We start from the raw sequence: 16,442 nt of genomic DNA, 5'->3' as shown, positions 1-16,442 counted from the left end.
ATTTTCCCAGCTTCTTTGTAGGGTTGTCTTTTATTGGACTTTCTGTCAACTAGTAATAACAACCAATGTTTATCAAGTACTTTATAACTTCAACGTGCCTTTGCTTTTAATTTTATTCTTTATACTGGCCATGAGAGGTATAGTTTATCATTATGCCAACTTTAGGAAGAAACTGAGTCTTGGAATTTACTGACTTGCCTCAAGTTATGTGGTTGGTAAGTGCTGGATATAGGACACAAATTGAAACTTCCTTTTCTTGTTACCCTTGTTTTTAATTACACACATACAATGTACAAGGTTATTGTAGAAACATTAGAAAACACAGGTAACCAAAATTTTAAAAAACTTTCACATGGTGATAATAATTATTGACACCTAAAATATGTATTTTTACAAAAGTGGTTTTACATAATACAATACATATTGATTTATTACTTCTCTCTTAAAATATGTATTTGTTTTGTTAATAAGTATATTTCTCCAGAGTCGTTTTGAATTACTGCTTGGTTCTTCATTGAAAGATATACGCTATTTAATTCATCCTGAACATACAGATTGCTTCTGTGTTTTGCTCATATAAACAACACTCCAGTGAACCCCCTTGTACATATACTTTTGTACACTTCTCTGATTATTTCCATAGGGTAGGTTTTTAGATGTGGAATTTCTAGATCAAAGGGTTTGCCCATTTTGAGGCCTTTGATACATATTTACAAATTGCCTTCTCAAATGACTGTAGTAATTTACATACCTGCCTGCATATATGAGTGTCATTTTCCTTGTTCCCATTGGCCATCATCATTCTTTGCCAACGTGATTAGAAGGAATTGGCTGTTAATGGTTGGAATGGTTTGCATTTTTATTACTAACCAGAGTGAACATTTTTATGTTTACTGTTTCTTTATATCTCTAGTTTGGTGATTTACCTATTTATGCTTTTTGTCCGTTATTTCCTGTGGAGTCCTTCATCTTTCTCTATATTTCAATATATTTATTGAAAATATAACAACTATTCATAGTCGTGCAAATTCCTAGGGTTTTTTGAAAAACCTCATGTGACTGTTAAGTTACACTTCCTCCATTTTGATAATTATTTTTTTAATGAAATACAGAAGCATTTCTTGGGCCCTGTTAACCTCATCTTGTCAGTTTCTACCTGAGGCTGACTGTCATCCGACCTGTTCAGTTTCTCTTCCAGCTATGCTCTTATCTATACTTTTGCACAGTGTGCCCTCTATCTTTTTATCTAGGAGACAAGGAAGGAGAGTCAAACTAATGTTTATTGAGCACCACTGTGTACCAAGCACTATACTAGGTGCTTTCAAGTATGTAAAGTGTTAAATAGAATAGTATAGAAGACCTCGAAACTCTGCTGCACGAGCTTTCATGGAATCCATGCATATTGGCTCTCCTTTCCTAACAATGAGACGTGTGGTTTCATATCACCCTATTCAAAACAATTGATGATTCCATGTTTTCCATAATTTAAAAAGAGTTTGCTCTCTCCCTATTATAAACACCTGTTTATCTGGGATTATTGTGCTGGGCCAGTTTATACTGGCTGTGTGTCCTGGTGACCTTTGGTGAAATCCAGCTGCAAAAAGATATCTAACCTTTTGCCTCCTGATTTTTCTCCCCTCTCATAGAATTATAAGAAATAGGTATCGTTATATACCTATTTGTGGCTTATATTGTTAAGAAGAACTTGCTATATTTCTTCTGTAATTTTCACATAATCTATATATTTTGATTTTAGTATGTCTTCAAAAGTAGTAGTTTTATGATTTATTATAAAATTTGGGATTAGAGCAGAATAATTAAGAGTACAAGCTTTGGAGTCAAACAGTTTTGGTCCCTGACACTACCAATTCCTAGTCCTGTGCCTTTTGTGAATTACTTATCCCTAGGTTCTTTATCAATAAAACGAAAATAATAATATCTTCTACATCAGGTTATTGTGAGGATTAAATGAGATCATGCATGTGAAGTGCCTCTTAGTGTAATAGCACTCAAAGGAAAATGCGGCTCATGGTAGTAGGTAAAGTGGTTATTAGTTATAATTTAAAATTTTAACTTAAAAGAGAATAGCAGCTGTTTAATAGAGAGGCTTTAACGTTATGATCTCAGGAATATATTCTGAATGATTATGTCTTTTTTCTTATATATTAACAGGGTTATAGGGTTTTGTAAGAATGGGACAGTTGTGTTCTTTTGGCCTAAATTTCTGTTCAGGTAGTAAACTGTGCTTTAGTTACACATTGGACCTTTCCCGTTAGAGTTAAGTCATCTCACGTCTTTTTTATTTGGAGGGAGAGCTTAGATGTTTTCACTCTCTGAAAGGGCAAGCATCCTTGTTAACCTTTAGGAATGATGTTCCATACAGGAAAGTATGCCATGGGGTACCCTTGAATATTTGCCTTTCAGACTAAAGGGATAACTAATATCATTTATTACACACCACGTGATGGTGTACCGGTGTTAAAATATACTAATTTACTGGTGTTAAAAATACACCAATTTATGAAATAATCGGAATTAAAGATAAATTATCACCATAGGTAATACATAAATAAATAATGATTGGGCCTATTGCATGTGTTCTAATTCTTTTATGCTTAGAAGCAACATTTCCTTTCAAGATATATTAATTTTATGTAATTTGTTGTTTGGGATCAACAAGCCTTAAGTATATTGAATCATTTAACGTAGGTAGTTTTTCATGGTCAAGACTTATCCCTATAATTCATTTTTTAAAAATCTCTGGGCTTTCGTCCTGCAAACCACCTCTGTATCTCTTGCATTTTACTTTTGTCTGCTTAAAACGCTGCTTAAAACGTGGTGCTGTTTCCCCTTAATTGCTATGAATTGCTGAGATCATGAATAACTAATATTTTAAAAAATCATCAAGTATTTTTAAAGGGAGTGTGATACTAAGCGTTATTAAACAAATATATGAGAATAGCAAGAATTAACCAGTTTCTCATCTATTAGTATATTTTTTAGTATTTTATGTTTGTTGATCATGTTAACCTGCGTTAGTCTATCTGGTCTTTCTTTGCATGTAATCAAGTTTGACCTATGAGACACTTTTTCTTTTCCCTTTCATACTATTATGGCTTAATATGATAATTTTTTCTTTGAAAATACTATATTTTTAATGTTCACTTCAAAAATTTGTCTAGGTTAAGGTCTGACAAGCTTGAAAATCTTAATAAAAATAAAAACTATAAAGGTTAAACCTCATCAGTCGTACATACCAAACAGGTTATATTTGAAAAGAAACTCACCGGTGAAAGAGGGAATTCCACTAACAAGCATTTCCTCAGTGTGAGGCCAGTGAATAACTTCAGTTATGCAAAAGAATTGCTATAGTTTTGAGAAATGTTTGCTGTGTTTCCTGCGGTGAGTGCAAGCTTCAGCTGGAGGGCTTAGAGTAGGGGCCTGAATCATTGCACTGAGAACAGTCCTGGGAGGGTTGCTGATGTTTTTGGCATTAAAAAAAAAAATTAGTACTTAGCATGTGAACTACATTAGCAAAAAAAATGAAACAAAAGTAAAAATTCACCTACATACCTGTCACCTAAGCAAATCACTGTGTGATTCATATTTGTATGTGTAATAAAAGGAGACACATTCATGTTTACTGAGAGCCTGTGATGTACCAGTCTTTTAGCTAGGTATGTTCCATGTATCGTACAGCTCTGTGAGGAGGTGCTATTATCTGTATATTTAGAAAGTGAAAAAAAAAAGACTTGAAAAAGGTAAGTAACTAGCCCAGAGTGGGTGGCTCAGGGTGGGCCACCTATCATGACAGCAAGTTGATATGGGAACATGGCTCCATTTCATAAAATATTTGTTTTATTTTATGTTTTTTTAACCACAAAGACTGATATTTGTGTTACCAGTCTTTTGGGGGGACATTACATCTTTTGAGAAGTACCACAGCCAAACTCTACTCTGATAAATAGAAAGAATTCTACCTACCTTGTTCTTTTATAGTAGTTATGCTGCAGAGGAAAATCCCCTACTCCCTTCCCGAGTTCATTAAGCTGAGCTAAAACGCTGATCAAAAGATACTTAAAATTTTAACATACGTTTTCCTAACTATTTTAATACATATATTTCTTGCCTTTGAATGATATTTAGTGAAGTCAGTAAATTCTCTGTTTACGAAAATAATATTTTGTATATTTGGTGGTTGACCACTAAGCCACAGGCATAAACCTTTTATTTTGCCTCTTCTTAATGAATTTGTGTAAAAAAGCAGTTAAAATTGAGTCTCCAGGAGCTTGGCCTTTTAAAGAATGTAGGGGAAACAGCATGAAATGTCATCAAAATGTGAACATTAGTTATCTAAACCCTTGTTTTGGGGGAGTTCTTGGAGTGCATTTTCTCATAGAAGCAAGATTTAAAGTTTAAACGGTGGTTAAGTTTTCAGATAAGCTCATAATAAGCGAATATGTGCACCTCTGTGTGTTTTTAAAGCAGCAGAGCTGCCCACCCCCGTTTCTTCACAAACAAAATCTTAAGTAGGACGCTAATTGAATTTCTTGGGAATCTTTTAACCCTCAGCTGAGTTAGCCTAAATAAAACAAGGAATTTATTATAAAAATCTAGGTTGTTTTATGTACTCCCGGAGGCAAGAATGCATGGAAAATCGAGAATGTCCTCTCTTTCCATCTCTTGCCTGTAACTTTTTCTCTGTACACTTGCTTCTTTTGCTGTTTCTTTCCTGCAGAATTGTTTTCTTGGTTTCCTAATCCACATGGCGGAAGACAGAATTGAGACTGGAGTGAGGTGCAAAATTTAAGAGGGCATCAAAAAATTAGATGATCGAGATAAATAATATTTTAATGTAATATTTCAGAGATGATTAACAAAATATAAAAATTTTAATGACGATAGGATTAGTGTAAAAGGAGCATCTCTGTCAGTTCCTGTATTGTTTTCTACTTGCAAGTGAGCAGCACAACTGATCTGGAGACTGGTGGTTCTAATTCCAAATCCCAGAGAAGAGCTCTGATTGGCTCAGCTTGGGTTCCACTGGGACTCTTAGACCCATCAGCTAAGGCTGGGTGGTGGGAGGTGCTCGATACCAACAGAACCTTGTGGGAGTTTGGGCAGGTACAAGAACAGGTGTTCACTCTTTCACAGTACCAAGTTCATGCATGTGTGGACACTGGTCAGGGTCGAGTAAGCCAGGTAAATCTCACACTTGGTCTCTCCTTCTCCCCACCTTAAGGTTTCTCCTTAGACACCAGCACTGAACTTACCAAGCCCTGAAAGGGAGAGTTGAGCCCTTTTGAACAGGGGATTTAATTTCAGCCAACCAGTGAGTTAGTGCCAGCCAGGTACAAGGCCCAGGAGAAAAGTACTTGGCACGGTTGGTCAGGATAAATGTCTGATGAGGGAAAGTAGATGCCATCCCTCAGACAAAAAGCCAGAGAGGTTTTGCTGTTGGGGAGAGGTTGATTGTGTGATCTGGTGATTACCCTTGTACAATGGGCCAAAGAGTACAAGGTTGCCTTTTTTTTTTTTTAATATTTATTTTTGGCTGCATCGGGTCTTCGTTGCTGCACGCGGGCTTTCTCTAGTTGCGGTGAGCGGGGGCTACTCTTCGTTGTGGTGCGTGGGCTTCTCACTGCGGTGGCTTCTCTTGTTGTGGAGCATGGGCTCTAGGTGCGCGGGCTTCAGTAGTTGTGTCTCGCGGGTTCTGGAGCACAGGCTCAGTAGTTGTGACGCACAGGCTTAGTTGCTCCGTGGCATGTGGGATCTTTCAGGACCAGGGCTTGAACCCGCGTCCCCTGCATTGGCAAGTGGATTCTTAAGCACTGTGCCACCAGGGAAGTCCAAGGTTGCCTTTTATTCCTTTGGGAACTCTTCTACCTTTGCAATAGCTTCCAAACTACAACCAGAGTGATCTTTCTAAATGCAGATCGCATCGTGCAAGTCTCTTGCTTTAAAACCTTCAGTGGACTCCCACTAGTGTTAGGATAATGACCAAGCAGTATTCTTAACACTGCTTGTGTGATCTGCCCTGTGGCCTCTGATAGGCCTTGCTTCTTTCTGCTTTAGGACCTTTGCCCGGGCTGTTGGCTCTGCCCAGGATGCCTCCCAGAATCCCTTTCCCCACCCCTTACCCAGTTGATAATTATCTTTCAGAGATCCGCTCAGATGTCACATCCTCAAGGAAGCCCCTTTTCTGATCACACAGGATGGGCCAAGTTTCCTCCTATGTAAAATGATAATAAATCATAAATAGTACTAAAACAACAATAATAATAACAACTGACACCATGTGACAGGCACCTTCTGAGAATTCCAATTTGTTTAATCCTCGCAACAACTCTATGACGTGGGTATTACTATTTTTAAGATGAGGAAGCTGTGCTTCGAGCCCCTTGCACTTATCACAATTATGATTAAAGAATGAATTATACAGGCACTGGCAGTGGGCCAGGATGGGACTGAAGGGCAGCCTTTTGTTTAGAAGGGAAGGGCTAGGAGCTGGTCTTGAGGCTGTGTTTGCATAGCAGATCACGCTGTGCTCTGGGCTGCATGCTTACTTGGGATTGCTTTGAGAGAGATGAATGATGATTGTGAAGGCTAAAATACTCTCAAGCCACTCCTTGCTGTCCACTGTGGCCCCCTACAAGCCCTGTGAAAGGAAAAACTCATGTATCAATTACTGTATCCTAGGAACCCAGCTCCAGGTCTTGCATAAAGTAGTTCTTCAAGAAAGATTTATCTCATGAATCAGTGAAAAAAAAACTCCACAATTTTGGAGGTATTTTTGACCAAGCTATATCGAATTCTGCCCTAATTGTGCAACATTGATGGTGACGGTGAGTCCTCAGGGATTTCATTTGATCTGGGGCTGAATGATGGATGCCCAAGACTTGAGGGGACATGTGTGGACCCTGGTTAGGGAACAGGTGGGCCAAGGGAGCAGATCTGAGACCTCAGGAGTGCTGGTCCTTATAGTGAGGCAAGGCTGGGAGGAGCATTGTGCCCTGAGTGGAAGCAGACAGAGCAGAGTTGCATGCTCTTTGCACAGGTGATCACAAAGGCTAATTTGGTGGAAGGGAATGTGTTGCCTTGATAGTTTTAGGGCCATGGGTGTGGGGGGCTGAGGTGAATATAATTCATCATATGATGATTTGATTCCATGGTGCCAACAGGCTCAGAAAATTGTAGATGGTCACAAAGGGACCTTGAAGGTGATCACTCTCAATTCAGTAGAAAAAGAGCCACCTCATAGGCTCCCAACCCCACGTAGCACTACCCTTAGGGCTTGTGCTAAATGTCATTATATCTCTAATGGGGTGTGAGCAGCCCTAAGAGCTACATGCTTGGAGAGCAACTCTAGCCTTTTTTTCCTACTATTCTGCTTCCTGTGGCCCCACCAAATTGGCCCAGCGCTGAATCCATTTCTGGATTCCGAGGAGGGGAAAGGCAGGAGGCTGGCCTGGATTTCCCTGGGCTCGTGGGAAAAGGTAAGAGCCTTGAGTTAAGAAGGAACCCGCATCCCAGGCACAGGAAAAAGTGCAAGAAGACTAGAGGATAAAGAGGTCTGGCTGGCTAGAAGACATGTTTCATGTAAGGGAAACTTAAAATATAAAATAGAATTAATAAACAAAATGTAAAAACAAATGTTATTTATACAAAAAGAAAGTTATAATCCAGTGATACAATTTATATAAGATATATGCAGTAAGTTGTAAATAATATGTAGTAAAAATAGTAAATAATAGTAATATTCAGGGGTTGAGTCATCCTTTAACTCATTTTAACTCACCTTTAAAATGGTGTTCATTTCACTAAACATTGTAGAATGGAGCAGATTATAATTAGATAGTTTCTGAGGAGAGCTAATTTAGTGAGTTGATCTCCAAACAATAAGGGAATTTATCTTAAGATTTTTAATTGTCATGTTTGGAATGTCTGAAAAATATCAAGGTAAAAGTGTCCTTTAATTTTGGATTATTTTAACTTTTAGGATTCTTATTCTACATTCACCTAGTTATTGGGAGCATTTAAAAATACTAGACTTTCCAAAAGATTAAGGTTTTTTTTTCACCTCTCTGTAGTAATAAATATTCTTATGCCATCTTAATGCTCAAGTGTCCATCTCTGTTAGTGTTTGTGTTAGGCAATAAGAGCCTGGAATTATAACCTAGTTTCTGAAAGGAATCTGTAGCAGTGGTAGGTTGCTAAGAAAGTCTCTTAGCTAATGAAACAACGTGCCTTGAATTATTCTGATCCTTTTTACTGCCAGTTGTAATGGATCAATTGAAAATGATGCTCATTTTTAGATTTGTCAAAACTTAAATTAGAAATAAATGAAAGTATAGATATACTATTTTCAGTAATTAAAAAAAGAAAGCAAGAAATAAGTATAAATGTATGAAAAATGTTTGAAACAATCTGTTCGGTAACAGTGGAATTCTCAGCAAATTATGATATATCTATGTGAATTACTATAGTATGAGGGTTTGGATACAATGTAACAAATACTATATATTAGTTAGATTGGAAATCATAGGTCTCTCTTTTATACAAATCAGCAGAAATAGGCACAGCTTTACACATTCTTTTCATAAGTGTTTTTACACTGTATTGCTTTTCAAAATGAAACTTAGAAGAGAGCCTGTTTAAGATTATCCAAATTGGAATTAATTTTGCTGCTTGGGTGTGTTAGAAAATGGGAGCTAGACCTTCTAATGAGAGTTGTAAAGCATAGTCATGGAGCACGTCCCAGACTTTTCAAATAATTTACTTCTCTGTTTAGAGTTACAACAATGATTGAAAACAAAGGCTGGGGTGCGGACTGTGAGATTGAATGAATATATAGCCAAGGAGTGATTTCAAGCCTGACAACTTCATCCAATTACATATTTCCAATTATGCTAATCCTAAAGCTCCTGTAAAAATCTGTTTTCCATTTCCTTATAATTTACATCCTTTCTATATGTTATTTTTCTATCTGTCTTTCAGAAATTCACTCCTTGAATAGAAAATCGTCTTTCTGTAGATGCCCAAGACGTAGTTGGTTTTAACTTCACTAAAGGACAAGTCAACTAATATTTGTGGCTTAGCCTCTGCAACTTTATTTTATCAGTTTTTAAAAATTGAAATATAGTTAATTGATTTATAATATTGTGATAGTTTCAGGTATACAACAAAGTGATTCAATGTTTTATATAGATAGATAGATAGATTATGTTTATATTCTTTTTCAGATTCTTTTCCATTATAGGTTATTACAAGATATTGAATATAAGTTCCCTGTGCTATACAGTAAATCCTTGTTGTTTATGTATTTTATATATATCAATAGTAGTCTGTATCTGTTAATCGCATACTAATTTATCCCTCCCTCCTTTCCCTTTGGTAATCATAGTTTGTTTTCTATGTCTGTGAATCTGTTTTGTAAATAAGTTCATTTGTATTATTTTTTTAGATTCCACATATAAGTGATATCATAAAATATTTGTCTTCCTCTGTCTGACTTACTTCACTTAGTATGATAATCTCTAGGTCCATCCATGTTGCTGCAAATGGCAACATTTCATTCTTTTTTATGGCTGAGAAATATTCCATTGTATATATATACTGCATCTTCTTTATCCATTCCTCTGTTGATGGACACTTAGGTTGCTTTCATGTCTTGGCTACTGTAAATAATGCTGTTATGAACATTGGTGTGCATGTATCTTTTCGAATTAGAGTTTTTCTTTTTTCTGGATATATGCCCAGGAGTGAGATTGCTGGATCAAATGGTAGCTCTATTTTTAGTTTTTTAAGGAACCTCCATGCAGTTTTCTATAGTGGCTGCACCAATTTACATTCCCATCAACAGTGTAGGAGGGTTCCCTTTTCTCCACATCCTCTCCAGCATTTATTATTTGTAGACTTTTTGATGATGGCTGTTCTATCCAGTGTGAGGTGATAGATACCTCATTGTAGTTTTGATTTGCATTTCTCTAATAATTAGCAGTGTCAAGCATCTTTTCATATGCCTGTTGACCATCTGTATGTCTTCTTTGAAGAAAGGTCGATTAAGATCTTCTTCCCATTTTTTGATTAGGTTGTTTGTTTTTTTGATACTGAGCTGCATGAGCTGTTTGTGTATTTTGGAAATTAAGCCCTTGTTGGTCACATTGCTTGCAAATATTTTCTCCCAGTCTGCAGGTTGTCTTTTTGTTTTATTTATGGTTTCCTTTGCTGTGCAAAAGCTTGTTTGATTAGATCCCATTTGTTTATTTTTATTTCTACAGTAACTGCTGTTGGGAAAGCTGGACAGCCACATGTAAATCAATGAAGTTAGAACACTCCCTCATACCATACACAAAAATAAACTCAAAATGGCTTAAAGACTTAAATATAAGACATGGCACAGTAAAACTCCTAGAAGAGAACATAGGCAAAACATTCTCTGACATAAATCGTAGCAGTATTTTATCAAATCTTAATTTTTCCCTTTGGCTGTCTGATGTTTTAATTTTTACTGTAACTCTTACTTTAGCTATTTTTGGTTCTCAAATACATTTTGACTTCTTAGTCCCTGAAGTTCCAGTAAGGTGAAAAAACTTCAAAATTTAGAAGCATTCCAAACCATTGCCTATTATAAGAGCTTTCAGTCAGATTGTTATATCTCGATGATAAAACCCTCCAAGGTGCCTCCTTAGCATTCTAAAGCATTAGCATCATTAAGACCCAGAGTGTGCTTTTTTGCATTTAGCTCACTGTGCTTTTCTTTCTTGTTTTTTTGTGTTCAGCTGGAATGCTTGCCGACTCCTCTGCAAATTTCTAAGGCTGAGACCCTGAGGAACCCAGCTGGAGAATGCCGTCTGAACGCTTCCTCAGGTTGGTACTGTAGGATACATCTTTGCTTGTGTAGCGAGACATGTGTGACTTGAAATCCTCACACCGCACGTTCTAGGACCAAGCACAGGGAGGGGCTCAATGTGTATTTGAAGAATTAAGCAAACCAGTCTGAGAGTGTGTGTGTGAGTTTAGTATGGTAGCACAGGGGCTAACCACTGAGATATAATTACTGGCCAAACTTAGGTATGTTTAAGGATTCTTTGATACTACTTTTTTTTTTTTTGCGGTACGCAGGCCTCTCACTGTTGTGGCCTCTCCCGTTGCGGAGCACAGGCTCCGGACGCGCAGGCTCAGCGGCCATGGCTCATGGGCCCAGCCGCTCCGCGGCATGTGGGATCTTCTCGGACCGGGGCACGAACCCGTGTCCCGCGCATCGGCAGGCGGACTCTCAACCACCGCGCCACCGGGGAAGCCCTGATACTACTTTTTATGTTTGTCTTATTTAGGATGCTAACCTCCCTCAAACAAAAGGTAGATGTCTCTAAAGGTATATGATTTAAAAAATAATCAGAAAACTATACATATATATGATTATTGTCCCCTTTAAAGCAATCACTTTAGGGTGACTAATATGTATTCTTAAAATACTCATAAGATTTTACTTTAGTACTTATTTAACAGATATTTATTTGTGCAGAGGATCCAGCAGTGAATAAAACAAATAAGGTTCCTGCTCTCATGAAATATATATTCTATGGGGGAAACAGATATTAAACAAATCACACCAGTAACAACACAAATATAATTGTGAAAGTGCTTTGAAAGATTGATAGAATGAGGTAGTACCTTCCTGAAGCAGTGCTCTATGACCTGATATTTGAAGGGTGGGAAAGACATGGGGAAATGCCCTCAGGCAGGAAGGAGCCTGGCACATTCCTAGAACTGAGGGGGCAGTCAATAAGAAAATGCAGGGTATTCCTTTGAATATTCTCAGTGGAGGCGTCTTCATCATCCTCGAGGAAACCGTCAAAGGGATCCTCAAAACAAAGAATGAGAGAGGTGATAAGCCTGGGAAATGCCTTCTTTTTAAATACTAAGAATTGAGTATGTCTATGAAATAATGAGACCAGCTTTCTTCCATGACTCTGAAGCTATTAGAGATGACTAGTTCCAAAAATGTGTTCAGAAATGGAGGCACTGCTACAGCCCGTTTAGTGCCTCTGTGCTCCCCAAGTGAGTGTTGCTCTAGATGGGTGACTCTTAGTGGGGGATATTTTGCCCTCAGGGTACATTGTGTAATATCTGGCATCATTTCTGATTGTCACCAGGATCGGGGGTGCTATTGGCGTCTAGTGGGTAGAGGCTAGGGATCCTGGTCAACATCTTAACAATGTACAGGATAATGACCATGGCGAAAAATGTCAGAATGTCAGTTTCACTGAGGTTGGGAAATCCTGCTCTGGATCTGGCATCCAGCCAGTATAGCACGTAGAGACCATGGTATCTGTCTGCCACCAACTAAGCCAAGTGATTTATTTCTGGCTAATAGGATCCATGTGCATTCTTCTCCAAATGATTTTTCACTTTAGATCTGCCATCTCTGCTTTCACTGATCAACTCTGATCCCACCGCCGTCTGTCCTCCATAGCACCATCATCTCTGCGATGGACTTTCCTTCTCTGCTGGGACATAGGCACCCCCTTGCGCACGTTTCAAACTTCCCCTGTGCCACGTGGAACTGTTGCACCAGGAACATACATGTGCTGTGCTGTGTCATCTTCCTCACCCTGAAAAACTCCAAGCACCTCCTGCTTTCACTGAGACCTGTCTTCTTCTGAGGCACCACTTCTTTGTCGCCTTCTCAAGTGGTGGCCTTATTTCCTCAAATCTCATGTATTTTAGGGATGGGTAGAGAGATTGTTGTCACGCTGGGACATAGTTTTGCTTCTAGGTCATTACTCCTCATACTGGTTGTTTGAGAAGATGTCGACAACAAAACGACAGCAAAGACGGGCTCTTCTGAAGGTGGTGCTCGTCAGCTCTCTCCATCCCTTCTTCCTCTGCACTGTTCGCAGGGCCATCTCTCCGCATTCAATGAGCATTTGGCATGTGGCTGACGGTCTTCCTTCTCACCACAGACCCTTTACAACTTCCCAGTGCCCTCAGTGTTTGCCTGGAGGATCTGCCCGACTTGGTGGCCCTGGATCTTCAACCTGCTTCTGACCTTCCTCACTGAATCACCTACTCTCATGGTCACGCCGTGGATCATGCATCCCCAGTAGTTGCTCTATTTCCGAAACTACTGCATCAGCCACTTTATTCTTAGCAGGACCTCCTCTCCTTCTAGCTTCCTGATTTACTTACCTCCACAGTGGTTGCCCTTTGACCTCATGGCAAAATGTCTCATTACTGGCCCGGCCACTTTCTTTCTTTTCTTTTCTCTTTATTAAGTTTTTTTGGAGTATAGTTGATTTAAAATATTGTGTTAGTTTCAGGTGTACAGCAAAGTGATTCAGTTATACATATATATATGTATATTCATTCTTTTTCAGATTCTTTTCCCACAAAGGTTATTACAGAGTCTTGAGTAGAGTACACCGTGCTATACAGTAGGGTCTTATTGTTTATTTTTAAATTAATTTTTATTGGAGTATAGTTGCTTTATAATTGGGAGGTTGAGATTGATATATATACACTATTGATACTATGTATAAAATAAATAACTAATGAGAACCTACTGTATAGCACAGGGAACTCTACTCAGTGCTCTGTGGTGAACTAAATGGGAAGGAAATCCAAAAAAGGAGGGATATATGTATACGTATAGCTGATTCACTTTGCTGTATGGTAGAAACTAACACAACATTGTAAAGCAACTGGCCCGGCCACTTTCTACCAATCCATCAACACTTTCCTTCTCTCATTTCCATTCTTAGCCAGTTTAGAATCTATCACTCTTTTAAATCCTTTATTTCCCTTACTCTCTGCATTTTTGATCCATTTGCCTGACAAAATCCCAGCCCAGATGAGCCCAAATACTGTGTTTCCATGCGTTCGTTGTCCAGTGGAGATTGGTTCCACCAAATCTTTCGATTCAACAAGCCAAAAAATGCCCAAAGTTTTAATATTCCTTCCCTCCTGCTACTCAAAAGGCAGTCCTTTCCCACAGCTAAGCCCAGCCCCGCTTCTATGTATTGAATCCTATCTTTCTTCTTAGCAGCCTTTGACTACTGGTTGTCTCTCAGCTGTGTTCTGGAGACACAGCTGTGCTTCCGTTATTCTCTCTATCCACATGAGTTTTACACCTCTAGCCAAGACCTCCTTCTGAGCTCCAGGTCCTGTACCACACCGGCGCTTGTCCTTAGGGTCCCAGCCCTGAACATTCTGTGGACTGTGTGTTAGGTCCATGCCCCCCACTGCCACAGGATCAGAGCATTTGCTGTTCCCTTACCTGGAAATCTCTGCTGTCCCCATTTTGCCATGGTAACTTGTTCTCATCCTTCAGCCTGCAGCTCCAGCATTACTTCTTCAGGGAGGCCAGATTATTTTATTAAAGTGTAACTACCTTGCTAAACTGAGGGTTCTGTGAGGGCTGCTACAGAGTTTGGTTTGTTTACCATTTTATCTTCAGTGTCTGGTCCAATACCTGGCACAGGATGAATAAATGTTTGAGTGAATGAAGGAAGGAAGGAATGCAACAAGACTATCCATTTATATTTAAGTTCCTTTCCTTAAGTATCCATTTGTAATTAACTGGCATAGTCTTCATTATTTCTTGGTCATTCGCTAAGCATAGCGTATTTTCTTTGCTTATTATTTTGTCCATTGTTATTAATTGCTAGCATTAATTTTAAGGTATTTACAAATTACAAAGTGTTCTATAAAAAATAAAATTAAGTTCCATGCTGGGTTTCTTTTTTTTTTTTTTTTTTTTTTTTTGCTGTACGTGGGCCTCTCACTGTTGTGGCCTCTCCCGTTGCGGAGCACAGGCTCCGGACGCGCAGGCTCAGCGGCCATGGCTCACGGGCCCAGACGCTCTGCGGCATGTGTCATCTTCCCGGACTGGGGCACGAACCCGTGTCCCCTGCATCAGCAGGCGGACTCTCAACCACTGAGCCACCAGGGAAGCCCCCATGCTGGGTTTTTTTCCACAGCCTGTCTGCTTAAATAAATAAGATTGTTTCAATATTAATGTATTTAATTTGTATTAAAATATTTTGACTGTGGAATTGAAGTGATTAGGGCACAGTTTATCAATAGACTGAACTGAGATAATCATGCATAATCCTAGTACTGTCAGGTTTTTTGCCCAGTCCTTTTCTTTTTTGCGTAAAGTAATCTATTTAAGCAATGAGGATCTCTGTGCTACTTGACTGTGTTTGATATATAAGTATATAATACCTTATTGGTGACCTTACTTGAAAACTACCTGCATATATTTTGTATATCTTAAGTACTACGTAAACATTGATATAGAAATTGACTTGAATTTTTACATTTGAAATACAGATGTTTAAAAACCAGACAGCTGTTTTGGAATTCATGTCTTGCAAACTGACTGAACTCAGTCAAAATTTATGCTATAAAAAATGAGAATCTGAGAGATTTCTGTGATCAAAAATCTTCACTATGAACTTGAAATAGTGATTTGCACTAACACAGTGCTTCACTGTGAGTGAGCTGTACCATGTTATGAACATTATGCTCTGCATTTGACTCTTTAGTTTTTACCATCAATTCCAGAAGGAAAGTTAAAGATTTGAAGTCATGAATAGTCCTGTCCTTGAGACCTCATTTATTTATCTCCCTGTTACTGGATGCTGACATTTGGCCAATCAGGTGGTTGCTCCGTGGCATCACTAAAAAGCAATTTCTTGCTCAAGGAGTCTGGGGCTTCCCATGTTGTACCTGGCAGAAGCTGGGTCCTGTGAGATTCAGGAACAGCCAGGCTCATCGGCAACCTGATGGGGTACCTGAAACCCTTCTAGAGTTCAGGTGGAAAGAAATGAGGGACACATCCCCAGGGAACTTTTAGACTGTCCCGTAGAACCATAGTGCGAAGTATATATATAATTTAAACTTTTCAAGGAGACACATTTTTTAAAAAGTAAAAAGAAACAGGTAAAATGAATTTTAACAATATATTCTATTTAACCCAGTATACCCCAAATATTATCATTTCAACATATAATCAATATAAAAATATTAATGAGATATTTTTGCATTCTTTTGTTTCACACTATGTCCTTGACATCCAGCATACGTTTTCCACTTACAGCACATCTCAATTTGGACTACACACATTTTAAGTTCACAGTAGCCACATGTAGCTAGTGGGTATTATACTGGACAGTGCAGTTCTAAGGAATTCCACAGAGGAAAGGGTATTGGGGTTGCCTTGAGGAAGCCAGGTCACCCTCTTGCACCCACTTGTGAATTTTGAGGTGGCAATATTGCTTCCATGGAAGACCTTTCCCAATATTAGGATGACACACAAATCTGTATACCCTCGGGAAATGTGACTCCTATTGTATGGAGTTTTTTGTTTGTTTGTTTTCTTGGTAATTTAGGAAGTTTTAGGAATATACTTTTCCTTTCTTCTTCGTTTCCTA

The 16,442-nt window shown here is 38.5% G+C and overlaps 1 protein-coding gene across 1 annotated transcript in view; it reads left to right on the top strand.

The window, feature by feature from the left end:
• KLHL32 (kelch like family member 32) overlaps positions 1 to 16,442 on the top strand; it is a 229,614-nt gene that overhangs the window by 32,142 nt on the left and 181,030 nt on the right. The window contains exon 2 of the mRNA XM_024759311.1: positions 10,782 to 10,869. Coding sequence (XP_024615079.1) covers positions 10,847 to 10,869 — 23 coding nt within the window. The 5' untranslated portion in view covers positions 10,782 to 10,846. The remainder of the gene's footprint in view (positions 1 to 10,781; positions 10,870 to 16,442) is intronic.

The sequence above is a fragment of the Neophocaena asiaeorientalis genome, unplaced genomic scaffold (genome assembly GCF_003031525.2).
Source record: "Neophocaena asiaeorientalis asiaeorientalis breed wild unplaced genomic scaffold, Neophocaena_asiaeorientalis_V1.1 scaffold505, whole genome shotgun sequence".
In the NCBI taxonomy this organism is placed as follows: Eukaryota; Metazoa; Chordata; class Mammalia; order Artiodactyla; family Phocoenidae; genus Neophocaena; species Neophocaena asiaeorientalis.
The sequence above is the reverse complement of the archived record's forward strand: the minus strand, read 5'-3'. Positions and strand labels throughout refer to the sequence as shown.